The sequence below is a fragment of the Lithobates pipiens genome, unplaced genomic scaffold, assembly GCF_037356315.1.
Source record: "Lithobates pipiens isolate NorthernLeopardFrog02 unplaced genomic scaffold, aLitPip1_a1.2 Scaffold_35, whole genome shotgun sequence".
NCBI classification, from domain to species: Eukaryota; Metazoa; Chordata; class Amphibia; order Anura; family Ranidae; genus Lithobates; species Lithobates pipiens.
Window position 1 is genome coordinate 5,857,635 of NW_027507811.1, and position 16,834 is coordinate 5,874,468.

At 43.5% G+C, this 16,834-nt stretch overlaps 1 protein-coding gene across 1 annotated transcript in view; it reads left to right on the plus strand.

Annotated features, from left to right (window-relative positions):
- The first annotated feature begins 14,432 nt into the window (after positions 1–14,432).
- Positions 14,433–16,834, plus strand: part of LOC143955528 (uncharacterized) — a 240,998-nt gene continuing 238,596 nt past the window's right edge. The window contains exons 1-2 of the mRNA XM_077465572.1: positions 14,433–14,549; positions 16,179–16,288. Of these exons, the coding sequence (XP_077321698.1) occupies positions 16,193–16,288 (96 nt within the window). The 5' untranslated portion in view covers positions 14,433–14,549; positions 16,179–16,192. The remainder of the gene's footprint in view (positions 14,550–16,178; positions 16,289–16,834) is intronic.

A 16,834-nucleotide genomic window follows, 5' to 3' on the forward strand; every position in this document is an offset into this window, starting at 1 on the left:
AAAAAAAAAAAAAAAAAAAAAAAATTTAATATTCTTAATAATAAGAAAAAAATTAAATATGTATATAAGACAGTCTATATATAAGCTGAAATAAGTGCTCAGTGACTTGTTCAGTGCTTCTCAAAAAGAAAAACAGGTGCCAGCAATCGTGTTGTAATTTCTGTGTCTCCAGTATACACGGCACACTAGGTAAAATGGCCCCTTACCTTACTGCTGTAAGGTAAACAGCAAATCAAGCAGCAAAAACAAGGGTCCAGGGATTCTATCCCAATTCCTAGCAGGTGGATATTGGTCCCCTCAGGTAGGTATTTTTCTCTCAGATAGTTTCCATATAGATCTTTGGCTTCAGTATAACTCCCAGAGGTCTCATAGGAAAGATAGAGGTACACTCGGATGGTGAAGTACGTTCGTAAAATTTATTATAACGATATATAACAAGAGGTACTCACAAACATACGATAAAATACAGCTTTAAAAACGGACGAGCATTCCGCTCGTGTATGCGAACGTCACTTCCGGTATCCTCGTTCCGACGCGTATCGTCACTAGTCACGTGACTTCATCAGGGAATGGGATACTCTAGCACGGAAGTGTCTTTTATATGTACGTGTATGGCGGCCATTTTACTGAAGTCTCCCATAAGATAACATTGGCACAGCCATCTTTTTGGAGTCTTCCATAAGCTAACATGGTGCAGCCATCTTTTAGGAGTCAATCTACACCCAGCATCATTTTCCACATATCTAAGCTACACCCGCGGCCATTTTTCGTTGGTCCCGGTTAGCAGCCATTTCCCCATAGCTCGCCCATGGATTATATCTGCAGTGATGTTTTTTATATATAATGGTGGGAGTTTCTATCAGGTTCTTTTATTCCATTAAATGTCATATACAAATTTGTTCGCAGTTCCATTGGTTCACATCAAATTTCTATCGGGGGACAGCGGGGGAGAGGGAGGGGGGGAAGGAGAAGGGGGGGGGGGAAGGTGGGTGGAGGGGGGGGGGGGGGAAGAGATGGGAGGGGAATTAGGTGGTCATAGGAGATATAAGTGAACTCGATATTAGGTATCAACCTATACAAAGGTTATTTATCAAATGTCATAGATCACGTTAAAATTATAACCCCATATTTTACACTAAAAAATATCTAAAACTGTTCTTTAAAATTAGTCTATATGAATTTATAAGACAAATGGTGAGGTAACATTTTATCTCATGGTTGGTATATATTAGCACTATATTCCCCCTAAATGTAATGCCCCTTAACTAGTTCGCCAAACCCCAACTGATCCATTATTTGTATTTATCCTGTAGTTTTAAATATTAGGGTGTCCAAAACCGGATTAAGGTAATATGGACTAGTGGTCCAGAGCTAGTTCAATATAGCCATATATATATGTTATTTATCCTGTTTTTATGGGGATCTAAGACCAAATTAGGATAATATGGGAAGTGGAAAGTTTTCCCATTATTGTCGTTTTGTCAGGAACCGGAAATGGCGTTCAAGATGGACCCAAACTGGTTCATTTATACTATCACAATACATAAAATAGTTTTACAAACATGTGAATTAAATATATTATATAAAATGAGTATTGCAAGATCATTACATTAAAACAAGTATCAAATCTAAAACCAAGTTAAAAGATATAAAAATACATAAAAAATATATATTTTTTAGAAATCGCTGATAAAACAGTTTAAGTCGAAATCAATGTTCAAGCCTTGGGGGGTAAATGTATCCAAAATAAAAATCCACTTAGATTCTGCTTGGCTGAGTGTCCTAACTTTGTGGCCCCCCCCTCCAGTGTTTCTTATATGGTTCTATACCCCAAAAAGTCAAATGAGTAGGGTCTTTATTGTGGTGGTTACTGAAGTGTCTGGATACACTATGCTTATCAAAGCCGCTAATAATGTTCTTTACATGTTCTTTTATTCTTACTCTCAGCGGTCTTTTGGTTCGCCCAACATATTGTAAGCCGCAACTACACTGTAAGGCATAAACAGCTCCCTTGGTGTTGCAGCATATGAAATCCTTAATATTATACGTGTTTCCAGTACTTGTAGAGGTGAAGTTAAATTTCTTTTCGACCGGCTTTTTTACTCTTGTGCACGCATAACAGCGTCTACAGGGAAAAAATCCCTTGCCTGTAAAGAAAGTTAAACCATTATAGGGGGGATCGGGGATGTTTTTTACTATCTTATCCCTTAGGGTTGATGCTCTTTTATAAATAAATCGTGGATATTGGGGTAGGATTTCCTGCAGGTGTATATCTGACCTTAGTATGTGCCAATGCTTTTTAATCATTTTCTCGATCTTCTTATGTTGCATATTATAATTCAATATTATTGGTACTCCATCACTTTTGTTCATAGTGGGTGGTTTATCCTTTATTAGTGTTGCTCTATCCATATTTTCTATTTCTGTGATGTTTGTCTTGATATCTTCACTCTTGTAGCCTTTATGGATAAATCTATTTCCAATTTTCTCTGCTTGTGTCACAAAATCTCTTGGGTGGGAGCAGTTCCTTCGTAGCCGGATCATTTGTCCTTTCGGGATATTGCTCAACCAGTTCCAATGGTGGCAACTATCAGTGGGCAAATAGCTGTTCCTGTCCACATTTTTGAAATGAGTTTTAGTGTACAATGATTTCTCTTCTTGTTTTATTTCTAGGTCCAGGAACGTAATGGTCTCGTCACTTATCTCCCACATTAAATTAATGTTCCTGTCGTTCTTATTTAATCCTTCTAGGAAGGAGATTAGTTTGTTTTTTTCCCCTTTCCACAATATTAGTATGTCATCTATGTACCTTTTATAGGTCACTAGCTCTTCAGGGGGGTTCTTAAAAATCGTCTCCTCCTCCCATTGTGACATGAAGAGACATGCCACACTGGGCGCAAATTTTGCGCCCATCGCTACACCCACTTTTTGATGATAATAATTTCGGTCATACCAAAAATAGCTGCTTTTTAAACAGAAATCTAAACTTTTAATTAAAAATTTTCTTTGGAAGCATGGCAAGGGCGAGAATTTTCTTAGGCCCCATTTTGTGGCTTCACATGCCTGATGGTGTTGGATAATTGTGTACAAGGAAGCCACATCGGCAGTTGCCAGTATCCACGGCGTTTCTCCTTTGGGGGTCTCCTCTATTAGTTGCAGTACTTGTTTAGTGTCTCTCAAGTAGGCTCTAGTTTGTTTGACCACTGGTTGTAAGTAATTATCCAGATATTGTCCTATTCTTGAGGTCAAGGAATCGATTCCATTGACTATAGGTCTCGGTGGGGGGTTTGTGCTATCTACCGCCTGTAGAAAACCAAGAAATAGTCCATAGTGAATTAAGAAACAAATCTGTTTTTAATCCAGTTTTAAATAATAATAAACATATAGATGTTTTTAAAAAAGTAGTATTGCAAGATCTAAAGGAAATGAAAGTCAAAAAATTAGAAGGACCGAAATTCATAAAAAATGGCATAAGTAAACTGATAAAGAGAAAGGACATTGTCATCCGCCCGGCAGATAAAGGGGGAGGAATTGTAGTCCAATCTAAAACACAATACAAAGAGACCATGAAGAAGCTACTGGAAGATAAAGACACATACAAAGTACTGCCGAGCAATCCGGTATTTAGATGCAGAAAGGAATTAGAGCAGATTGTACATCTAGGCTTAAAGAGAAATATTCTCAACAAAAAGGAAGCTAAGTTCTTGATCCCTGAGTCGTGCAGGACTCCTGTTATTTATTCAGTACCTAAGATACATAAAGATAGCACAAACCCCCCACCGAGACCTATAGTCAATGGAATCGATTCCTTGACCTCAAGAATAGGACAATATCTGGATAACTACCTACAACCAGTGGTCAAACAAACTAGAGCCTACTTGAGAGACACTAAACAAGTACTGCAACTAATAGAGGAGACCCCCAAAGGAGAAACGCCGTGGATTCTGGCAACTGCCGATGTGGCTTCCTTGTACACAATTATCCAACACCATCAGGCATGTGAAGCCACAAAATGGGGCCTAAGAAAATTCTCGCCCTTGCCATGCTTCCAAAGAAAATTTTTAATTAAAAGTTTAGATTTCTGTTTAAAAAGCAGCTATTTTTGGTATGACCGAAATTATTATCATCAAAAAGTGGGTGTAGCGATGGGCGCAAAATTTGCGCCCAGTGTGGCATGTCTCTTCATGTCACAATGGGAGGAGGAGACGATTTTTAAGAACCCCCCTGAAGAGCTAGTGACCTATAAAAGGTACATAGATGACATACTAATATTGTGGAAAGGGGAAAAAAACAAACTAATCTCCTTCCTAGAAGGATTAAATAAGAACGACAGGAACATTAATTTAATGTGGGAGATAAGTGACGAGACCATTACGTTCCTGGACCTAGAAATAAAACAAGAAGAGAAATCATTGTACACTAAAACTCATTTCAAAAATGTGGACAGGAACAGCTATTTGCCCACTGATAGTTGCCACCATTGGAACTGGTTGAGCAATATCCCGAAAGGACAAATGATCCGGCTACGAAGGAACTGCTCCCACCCAAGAGATTTTGTGACACAAGCAGAGAAAATTGGAAATAGATTTATCCATAAAGGCTACAAGAGTGAAGATATCAAGACAAACATCACAGAAATAGAAAATATGGATAGAGCAACACTAATAAAGGATAAACCACCCACTATGAACAAAAGTGATGGAGTACCAATAATATTGAATTATAATATGCAACATAAGAAGATCGAGAAAATGATTAAAAAGCATTGGCACATACTAAGGTCAGATATACACCTGCAGGAAATCCTACCCCAATATCCACGATTTATTTATAAAAGAGCATCAACCCTAAGGGATAAGATAGTAAAAAACATCCCCGATCCCCCCTATAATGGTTTAACTTTCTTTACAGGCAAGGGATTTTTTCCCTGTAGACGCTGTTATGCGTGCACAAGAGTAAAAAAGCCGGTCGAAAAGAAATTTAACTTCACCTCTACAAGTACTGGAAACACGTATAATATTAAGGATTTCATATGCTGCAACACCAAGGGAGCTGTTTATGCCTTACAGTGTAGTTGCGGCTTACAATATGTTGGGCGAACCAAAAGACCGCTGAGAGTAAGAATAAAAGAACATGTAAAGAACATTATTAGCGGCTTTGATAAGCATAGTGTATCCAGACACTTCAGTACCCACCACAATAAAGACCCTACTCATTTGACTTTTTGGGGTATAGAACCATATAAGAAACACTGGAGGGGGGGCCACAAAGTTAGGACACTCAGCCAAGCAGAATCTAAGTGGATTTTTATTTTGGATACATTTACCCCCCAAGGCTTGAACATTGATTTCGACTTAAACTGTTTTATCAGCGATTTCTAAAAAATATATATTTTTTATGTATTTTTATATCTTTTAACTTGGTTTTAGATTTGATACTTGTTTTAATGTAATGATCTTGCAATACTCATTTTATATAATATATTTAATTCACATGTTTGTAAAACTATTTTATGTATTGTGATAGTATAAATGAACCAGTTTGGGTCCATCTTGAACGCCATTTCCGGTTCAAAACGACAATAATGGGAAAACTTTCCACTTCCCATATTATCCTAATTTGGTCTTAGATCCCCATAAAAACAGGATAAATAACATATATATATGGCTATATTGAACTAGCTCTGGACCACTAGTCCATATTACCTTAATCCGGTTTTGGACACCCTAATATTTAAAACTACAGGATAAATACAAATAATGGATCAGTTGGGGTTTGGCGAACTAGTTAAGGGGCATTACATTTAGGGGGAATATAGTGCTAATATATACCAACCATGAGATAAAATGTTACCTCACCATTTGTCTTATAAATTCATATAGACTAATTTTAAAGAACAGTTTTAGATATTTTTTAGTGTAAAATATGGGGTTATAATGCTAACGTGATCTATGACATTTGATAAATAACCTTTGTATAGGTTGATACCTAATATCGAGTTCACTTATATCTCCTATGACCACCTAATTCCCCTCCCATCTCTTCCCCCCCCCCTCCCCCCACCTTCCCCCCCCCCCCCCTTCTCCTTCCCCCCCTCCCTCTCCCCCGCTGTCCCCCGATAGAAATTTGATGTGAACCAATGGAACTGCGAACAAATTTGTATATGACATTTAATGGAATAAAAGAACCTGATAGAAACTCCCACCATTATATATAAAAAACATCACTGCAGATATAATCCATGGGCGAGCTATGGGGAAATGGCTGCTAACCGGGACCAACGAAAAATGGCCGCGGGTGTAGCTTAGATATGTGGAAAATGATGCTGGGTGTAGATTGACTCCTAAAAGATGGCTGCACCATGTTAGCTTATGGAAGACTCCAAAAAGATGGCTGTGCCAATGTTATCTTATGGGAGACTTCAGTAAAATGGCCGCCATACACGTACATATAAAAGACACTTCCGTGCTAGAGTATCCCATTCCCTGATGAAGTCACGTGACTAGTGACGATACGCGTCGGAACGAGGATACCGGAAGTGACGTTCGCATACACGAGCGGAATGCTCGTCCGTTTTTAAAGCTGTATTTTATCGTATGTTTGTGAGTACCTCTTGTTATATATCGTTATAATAAATTTTACGAACGTACTTCACCATCCGAGTGTACCTCTATCTTTCCTATGAGACCTCTGGGAGTTATACTGAAGCCAAAGATCTATATGGAAACTATCTGAGAGAAAAATACCTACCTGAGGGGACCAATATCCACCTGCTAGGAATTGGGATAGAATCCCTGGACCCTTGTTTTTGCTGCTTGATTTGCTGTTTACCTTACAGCAGTAAGGTAAGGGGCCATTTTACCTAGTGTGCCGTGTATACTGGAGACACAGAAATTACAACACGATTGCTGGCACCTGTTTTTCTTTTTGAGAAGCACTGAACAAGTCACTGAGCACTTATTTCAGCTTATATATAGACTGTCTTATATACATATTTAATTTTTTTCTTCTTATTAAGAATATTTAATTTTTTTTTTTTTTTTTTATTATTAAGAAGATTACGGAACTAATAATCACTGGCACTTTATTTAATTTCACTAAAGACTGTATTTTACCAACTTTTTGTAATCATGCACTATGAATTGCACGTTTTAACATAAGACATTTGCACTTTATGGAATATTTTTCCCCTTTTACTTAGAGTTACCTATGTTGATATATAAACACATGATTTCTGGAATTTAAGTTTTTAATACACTGGTCACTATTTTTCATAGCACAAGGCACTTTAATTTTTATTTAAGATAGGCTAGTTGATTTATAGCTAGATTTTATTTCTTCCAGTATTAGGCTCTCTATATTTATATCTAGTTCAGGTAGCGCAACACCATCTATTTGATTTTCACTTGCTTGGAGTGTGCCCCCTGCTGGATGAAAGTGAAAAATATGACATTTTCAGTTGTAATATTTTGTATTAACCCTTATAGAAATGTAAATATAATGGAAAATTCCTATCAAAATACTTACCGTAATTTTCCTTTCCTGATGGACTCCATGGCAGCAACGTGTGGGTTAAGTCCCGCCTCCACTACCCATAGGACACTACTCCCATAAATCTTTGCTCCCTGCCCCTGGCCGTGTTCGGTAACTAGCCTACTCCAGCCATTTTGGGAGGGAACTCCTGCTGCCATGGAGTCCATCAGGAAAGGAAAATTACGGTAAGTATTTTGATAGGAATTTTCAATTTTCCTGACAGACTCCATGGCAGCAACGTGTGGGAAATAACTCGCCAAACACACCCGGGTGGGCAAAAAATGCTGAACAAAAGATTTATTTAACACTGTCGGCCGACAGGACTTTCAAACCAAAATCAACAGAGGATAAAGAAGCTGGCTCAACACAATAGTGAGACATGAAAGTATGAATAGAAGACCAGGAGGCCGCTCTGCAGATTACATCAGGTGCAACGTGGCGTGAAGCCGCCCATGAGGTTGAGAGACTTCTGGTAGAGTGAGCTGTAACCGCCTCAGGAGGAGCCAAGCCCTTCTCTCTATAAGCCCATTGAATTGCTTGAACCACCCAAGCAGCGATGGATCTAACGGAGGCCTTGGCGCCTCTACTTTTCCCGTTAAATAGCACGAAGAGGAAGTCAGATTGACGAAAAGAAGCTGTAATATCCAGATATTGTTTTAGAGTAACTCCCAAATCGAGTGGATGTGGATCTTGACTTCCAGCAGAATTGAAGGTAGGAAGAGTGATTTCCTGGTTTTCATGGAAAACAGAGGTCACCTTGGGATTTGTCCCCAACATCGGAATTAGGACCACCCTATCTGGAAAGAAGGTGAGAAAAGGTTCCTTTGCACCTAGAGACTGAATTTCGGAGATTCTCTTCGCCGAGGTTATGGCTACCAGAAAAGAGGTTTTAAGGGTTAATTCTCTGATTGAGAGCGTTCTGTCAAGTTGAGAGAAGAAATCTAGAACCAATGGAAGATCCCATTTGGGGAATCTAGGCTTCCTTTGTGGCCTAAGCCTGACTGCTCCTTTGAAGAATTGTTGGACCAAGGGATGATTGGCCCATGCGACTCCGGAAAAGGCTGAAATTGCTGAAACCTGGACCCGGAGAGAACTAACCGAAAGGGAGATATCCAATCCCGATTGCAAGAAGCTTAAGACGTCCCGGACTGTCAGGGTATTACAGGAACTGGATCTTGAAGACAAGTGATCTGCAAACTTCGCCCAAATTCTCTCATATACCCGGTTAGTACTGCTTCTTCGAGCACTAAGAAGAGTGGGAATGACTTCTTCAGGACAGCCTAAAGCCTTCAACCGTCCCCTTTCAAAAACCAAGCCTTTAGGCGCAGGTGATCCGGGCAAGGATGTAATCTCGACCCTTGAGACAGAAGGTCTGGCCTGGATGGTAAAGGAATTGGATCCCTGACACTGAGGAGCATCAGAAGCGGAAACCAGGGTCTGTTGGGCCAATAAGGGATTATGGCTATCACTTCTGCTGTCTCTGACCTGAGTCTCCTCAGGAACTGATGAATAATAGGAGTTGGGGGAAAGGCATAGGCCTTGTGGAACCACCATTTCTCCGTCAAGGCATCCACCCCGTAGGCTTGAGGATCCCTGTACCTTGAATAATACTTCTCTAGTTTTTTGTTGCAAGGGGAGGCAAACAGGTCGACTTCTGGGGAGAACCCCATTGTCAGGATCCAGCTGAACACTTCCTCGTGGAGAGACCACTCGTTGTTGTCCAGAAGTATCCGGGAAAGAAAGTCTGCCTGAACGTTCTGAATCCCTGGGACATAAGATGCTGTCAGATCCTTCAAGTTCCTCTGAGCCCAGGTCATGATCGGTTCCACCTCCTGGAGAAGGGATAGACTTCGGGTACCCCCTTGCCTTCTTATGTACGCCACTGCTGTGGTATTGTCTAGCCTGAGAGAGACCGAGGCTCCTGAAATCAGATGCCGAAAGGCTAGCAGAGCTTGAAAGGCTGCCCTTAACTCCAGGATGTTCGACACCGTCCCTCTGGAGGGGAGAATCCAGGTGCCCTGAGCCATTTCCGCCAGACAGTGGGCGCCCCAACCCCTGTTGCTGGCATCTGTTGTTATGGTGACCCATGAGATGGGGAGAATGGAATGGCAGTTGCAGAGATTTTCCCGTTGGAGCCACCACAGAAGGGAATTCCTCATGGATAAGGTGATCCGAATCAGCTGGGTTTTGCTGCCTGACCATTGAAGAAGGAAACCCCTCTGAAAGGGCCTCATCCTCCACTGTGACCACCTCACCATCGGAATTGTCGCTACCATAGTGCCTATAATTTTCAGGCACTGGAGAGCCTGGAGATGAGAGGCAGAGAGGGCTGGACGGATTCTGTCCCTGACCACTGACAACTTCTCTTCTGGCAATGAGATGGTGCCTCTGACAGTGTTGAATAGGGCCCCTAAGAACACCAGCCGCTGAGATGGGACCAGCTGGCTCTTCTCCAAGTTCAAGATCCACCCGAATTCCTGTAGGGTGGAGATGACCTGCTTCCTGTGTACCAGAAGTTGATCCTTGTCTTGAGCCAACAACAGAAGGTCGTCTAGGTAGTGATGTAGACGAATCCCTTTGGTTCTCAGGAGAGCTACCACTGCCAACAATACTTTTGAAAATACACGAGGAGAAGTTGATAGCCCGAAGGGAAGGCAAGTAAACTGAAAATGGCTTTCGCCCACGGAGAAGCGGAGATACTGCTGGTAATTTTCTGCAACTGGGACATGAAAATAGGCGTCCTTGAGGTCTATGGAGACCATCCAGTCCCCTGCTTGGACCGATTGTTGAATTGTGGATAAAGACTCCATCTTGAATTTTTCTTTTTTGATAAAACTGTTCAAGTGGGTTAGACCTATGACCGGCCTCCAGGCCCCGCTCTTTTTCCGGACCATAAACAAAGGAGAGTAGATTCCCATGCCTCGCTGAATGACTGGAACATGGATAATGGCGCCTTGAGCCAACAAAGATTCCACGTAGGCTAGAAGAATTAGCCTTTTTTCGTCTGAGGCTGGGAGAGAGGTGGGGACCCATCTGAGTCTGGGAGATTCCTTGAAGGTCCAAACATGACCTGAGGAGACTGTCTTGATGGTCCAGAAGTCTTGGATCGAGGCCGCCCAGACATGGCGAAAGTGGAAAAGACGAGCCCCCACCTGCCCTGTCTGAGCGGGCCCAACCTCAAAAGGATTTAGTTGGTTCCCTCTCTCCCTTCAAATCACTTTTTGTAGATTTTTTAAAAGAGGATTGTCTTGATTTCCAGGACCTGGAAAATTCACGGCCTGGTCTGTAACTGCGAGCTTCCCTGGCTCGTTCCTGGTACTGTCTCTTTGGAAAAGACCTTCTCTGGGCTTGCAAACGCCGGTCCTGGGGGAGGAACCCCGACTTTCCACCAGTGGCTCGGGTAATAGCCTCATCCAACTTATTGCCGAAAAGGGAGGACCCTTCAAAGGGGATGCGGCACCATACTTGTTTTGAGGCTGGGTCTGCCAGCCAGGGGCGGAGCCAAAGAGCCCGTTTAGCCGTAACAGAAGAAAGCATCACCCGAGCCACCAGGCGTATAATGTCGATAGAGGCCTCCCCAAGAAAGGCGGAGGCCAGCCTAAGCTCTTGGATAGGCGAGCTCTTAGCTGTATCTTCAGAGATATTTCTAAGTGTCTCATCTACACTATCTGTCCATATCTCCATTGCTTTGGACATAGCGGCCAGAGCCAACGCTGGCTTACAGGCCATTCCTGCTGTGAGATACACTCTCTTCAAATCAGCATCAATTCGTCTGTCCAGAATGTCCTTAAAAGACACGGTATCCTCTAAGGGAAGTGTGACATGTTTCACCAGCCGCATGACTGCTGCGTCTACCAACGGTGCTGACTCCAAATGCTTCACCTCTTCTTCATTGAAAGGATAGAGTTTCGAAACCTTTGATAGCATGGAATTTTTCTTCTCCACCTTGCCCCATTCATCTGTGATAATCTCACCTAGCTCAGAAATAAAAGGAAAATTAATCCGTTCCTTCTTTAATTGCTTAAAGAATTTTCTTTGTTTGGAAGGAGCAGCCACAGAATCTTCCCAGTTCAGTGTCTCTTTAACAGCTCTGACCAGAGGAGGCAGTAGAGCGAAATCAAAGCCCACACAGGGATCACTTTTATCAGAGTCACTGTCAGATATGGCAGCTGAGGGGTGGCTATGCGCAGAGGATTCCCAAGTATCCTGCAGCTGAGTCTCCCTTCCTGGAGAAAGTGGCAGCTCTGCCGGGGGAACATAGGACTGGCCCTCAATATTTCTGAGGGACTCCTTAACAACTTTCTCCACCAGGGTTTTAAGTTGTTGATCCGCGTCACCCCTTTCATTAGAAGCCTTGGCATAGCAAGGATCGCATAAAGATTTTCCTGCCGGTACAAGAGCTCTGCACCCCCAACAAGCACTAGCTGAGTGACTAGATTGAGTCCTCGAGGAGTGCGATCTTTCTTCACTACGGTGTCCTGATTTTGAGGAGGAACCATAATGTTTAGATTTGGAAGAGGAGTGCCGGTGATGCGACTTGGAGGAGTCGCTCCCTCTATGAGAGTTGCGATGCTGTTCTGACCTGGAAGGGCTGAAAAAGACACAAGACAAGAAACCACAAGAGACAAGACATCAGGACAGAGCTAACAGATACATACCCCTCCCCCACCAGACCTTCAGGTGATCATTAGAAATACCTTTTATGAGAGGGCTGGCCACAAGCAGGCGGTAAGGAATCCATGTCCTCAGCGATATCCATACGCACTGAAAAGATGACAAGGGATCAGTGCAAGGGACAGGGAAGGGATAGCCTCCCTATCCCAGAATGCCACTTACCAGTGGATGCAACACAGAGGCAGGGGGAAGTCACCGCAACAGCCCGCAAGCATTCCCAAAGCTTGCAGACAAATTCCACATTTAAATAGCCCGCCCCTGTGATGTCACCGCCGTGCCTGTGCGCATGCGCGAAACAGCGGCATTTTGCCGCTATCGCGCATGCGCGAAACCAAGCCTCGATCTCAACCGCGTTCGCGCATGCGCAGTACGGCCGAAAACGCAAACCCGGAAGTAGAACGGCGGCTGGAACGCGGAAGAACCAGCCGCCATGCCTGCACATACAAACAAACAGAAACAAACGAAGACAAATAATAAGATACAAAAACTGCTGCCATAAAGAACTTTTAGAACCTCTCACCACTCCCACCACGATCGATCACTCGGCCGAAGATAAGGTAAGATGACACCGGACTTTCCAGGGGGCAAAACAGGTCACCTGCTAATAGCTGGCTATCCGACCAATGCGCAGCCTGCCTGCCAGTGGCCAGGACATGTGGCTTCTTCACAGCGCCTCTTCCACTGCCCACTCCATACCCTGCTAATAGCTAGGGCTTAGCGGAGTAATGCGACTTTCCAGACCCAGAGTCGCAGACCGGCCGACCTCGATCGTGGGGATGATAAATCTTCAGGTAGGAAGACCACTTCTGGGTCCTTCGGAGGAGGACAAAAAAAGAACACGGCCAGGGGCAGGGAGCAAAGATTTATGGGAGTAGTGTCCTATGGGTAGTGGAGGCGGGACTTAACCCACACGTTGCTGCCATGGAGTCTGTCAGGAAATTAACTTTTTTTATTAGCATACAACAAATGAGGATTAAATATTTATACTCCTAAAGTCATGATATTCTTTGCAACTTGATTGATAAAAGTCTTCCTTCAGATTTATGTGATGAAATGTTCTTTTCTTATCCTTTATTCCCTCTTCTAAGACTACAAGTAAGGCCCATCCTGTAGGTTTTAGTTTTAGTCTTAATCTTGTGATTTAGTAGTTTGGTTTTACCAGCTTGTACTTGTTGTAACAGCCGACTCTCCCTCCTTCTCATAAATCTCAGGACGTCTGTAGTAGACTCCATTGATGGGTCCTTCCGTTTTCTAGACCTGTCTATCATTCTTCCCGAAATTCCCCCTCCGCACCATCACCACATCTCCAACCACAAGATCATCATTCTTCCTCACCTTCACATCACATCTAACATAGAGAACTCCCCCTCCATCTTTTCTATGTCTGGTGTCCATCTAAGTAAGAGGATCAGAATGAATACAAACAGCCCAGTCTTGTGAGGAGTCAAGCCGTGTTTCTGGAACACCAACCACATCTCCAACCATAAGATCATCTTTCTTCCTCACCTTCACATCACATCTAACACAGAGGAACCCCCCTCCATCTTTTCTATGTCCCGTGTCCCTCTTAACAAAAGGATCAGCATGAATACAAACAGCCCAGTCTTGTGAGGAGTCAAGCCGTGTTTCCGACACAAACCAACTACATTCAATTTCCCATCTATCATTCCACCCGTAATTCCTCCTGTGCACCATCACCACCTACAACCGCCAGATCATCTTTCTTCCTCACTTTCACGTCACATCTAACATAGAGAAACGTATCTTAATGAGTTTGCTGGTGAAATGATCTGCAGCCAGGTGCAAGCCCCTCTTCTGTCAGAAACAGGCAGTGCCGCAGCTCAATTTCTATTGTCAGCTACCCTGCCGGCTCCACCTCTTGTTCTTGGTCTTCGAAAAAATGGCATCCGGCGGAGACATTGTCTCCGCCAGCCACGGACCTCTAGCAGAGGCGGTGGGGAGCTGCGAAAAATCTGGAAAAAATAATTTTCCGGGACGTTTCCTGGGAAAGACAAAAATCGTGAAAAAGTTCCAAATCCCGAGAATGTCCCGGGAAATTCGGGACAGTTGGTAAGTATGCTATAAGGATATACAGTTCATACACACACACACACAGCACAAGGCTGTGTTCACACTACGAGACGTTACTCGGGGCTGCAGTTCCTCTGATCTCCACAAGATGGTGATCTCATTTCTACCCAAACAGGAAGTCTCTATGGAAGATAGGAAGTGATGTCAGACATAAACATGAAGTGATGTCAGGTATAAATAGGAAGTTTCAAGTGAGAGGTGAGTCGGGAGGACATGAAGAAGAGACATTGCTGGAAGTGGCCGTAGAGGAGGTAATAAGATCTTATTTTCTATTTACACCCAGTAACCCCCCGTCATGTTGCGTCCTCTTCCTCCATAGTCACTGTGACGTCTTTTATCTCCAGCAGACGATGATACACACATATATAGAGTAGATTGGCTCCCATTGCCCTAGTGACATTCATTTGTCTCTGAGCTCCTTGCCATTCCTCGTCCTGCCTGTTATTTTCTTGGATCGATTTTCTGTGTAGTGACCCCGGCTTCGTCTCTTGGATGCGCTCATCGTTTGCCTGCCTCGACCTTTATCCTGATTCCTGGATCTCCTCCTCATCTCTCCGGCATGTCCTCTTCCATGGTGTATCTTCGCACCTGGACCACAGTTAACCTGAAGGGCCAAACTTGACACCAACACGCAGCAAAAGCCATCTCCACCACCAAGAGCTCTAGAGAATTACACTACGCCCCTCCTGAAGTTACCTGCTCATATGAGAGCTCCCTTCCACATATTTCTTCAAAAAATGGTATGGTGAAGCTCAAAGTTCAATATTCAGCTTAGGAGAGGTGGGACGCACCCAAGAACAATGATTTGGTTTACACAGGAGCTGCATACAGAGACCCTCAAAGTTCCTTCCCCAAATGTCCCCCCATCCTGTGTCAATACATCTGATGACATCACACTGACCTCACAGCTCCTCCTCCCAACGTTCCTCCATCCAGAGTCAAAGAATCCTATGACATCACACTGACCTCACAGCTCCTCCTCCCAACGTTCCTCCATCCAGAGTCGGAGAATCCTATGACATCACACTGACCTCACAGCTCCTCCTCCCAACGTTCCTCCATCCAGAGTCAAAGAATCCTATGACATCACACTGACCTCACAGCTCCTCCTCCCAATGTTCCTCCATCCAGAGTCGGAGAATCCTATGACATCACACTGACCTCACAGCTCCTCCTCCCAATGTTCCTCCATCCAGAGTCGGAGAATCCTATGACATCACACTGACCTCACAGCTCCTCCTCCCAACGTTCCTCCATCCAGAGTCGGAGAATCCTATGACATCACACTGACCTCACAGCTCCTCCTCCCAACGTTCCTCCATCCAGAGTCAAAGAATCCTATGACATCACACTGACCTCACAGCTCCTCCTCCCAATGTTCCTCCATCCAGAGTCGGAGAATCCTATGACATCACACTGACCTCACAGCTCCTCCTCTCAATGGCTCTCCACACAGAGCCAGCAAAACCTTTGACATCACACTGACCTGACAATTTCTCCTTCTAATATCCCTCCATACAGAATCAACAAATCCTTTCCATGCTGACCCTGCTACAGTGTCTCAGGGCAAAACCGTTGAAGAAAGCAGAAGATCCGATTCGTCATTCCTGGCCTGAAGTTCTAAAACGAAACCAAACAAAGCCAGAAACACAGCACACCCAACATAGATAATAGAATTCCCAATCCAGGATGCCAAATCAGAGAAGATTCCCAGACCCCAAGAATCTTAGCAGACACTAAACAGTCCATAATAAATATATTCCCACTGAGGGCCATAGTTCTGAAACACATACCGACCTACACATTCCCTCCTGATATACTCATCCTATTATTGTACTACCAATCCAGATAATTCTGTTATTAATCTCATCTGTCCACAGGGAAACCTTCATAGATGATGGTGCAAATGAGGTTGGAGGAGGACCGGAGTCACATGACTGAGAAGATACTAAACCTCACCCTGGAGATCATCTACCTTCTGACCGGAGAGGTGAGGAGGATTCTGGGAGGTCACATGACATCACTCTTATCTCTATTAATAAAACACAGACCCGACTGGAGAGGTGAGGAGGATTCTGGGAGGTCACATGACATCACTCTTATCTCTATTAATAAAACACAGACCTGACCGGAGAGGTGAGGAGGATTCTGGGAGGTCACATGACATCACTCTTATCTCTATTAATAAAACACAGACCCGACTGGAGAGGTGAGGAGGATTCTGGGAGGTCACATGACATCACTCTTATCTCTATTAATAAAACACAGACCTGACCGGAGAGGTGAGGAGGATTCTGGGAGGTCACATGACATCACTCTTATCTCTATTAATAAAACACAGACCTGACCGGAGAGGTGAGGAGGATTCGGGGAGGTCACATGACATCACTCTTATCTCTATTATATAAAACACAGACCTGACCGGAGAGGTGAGGAGGATTCTGGGAGGTCACATGACATCACTCTTATCTCTATTAATAAAACACAGATCTGACCGGAGAGGTGAGGAGGATTCTGGGAGGTCACATGACATCAC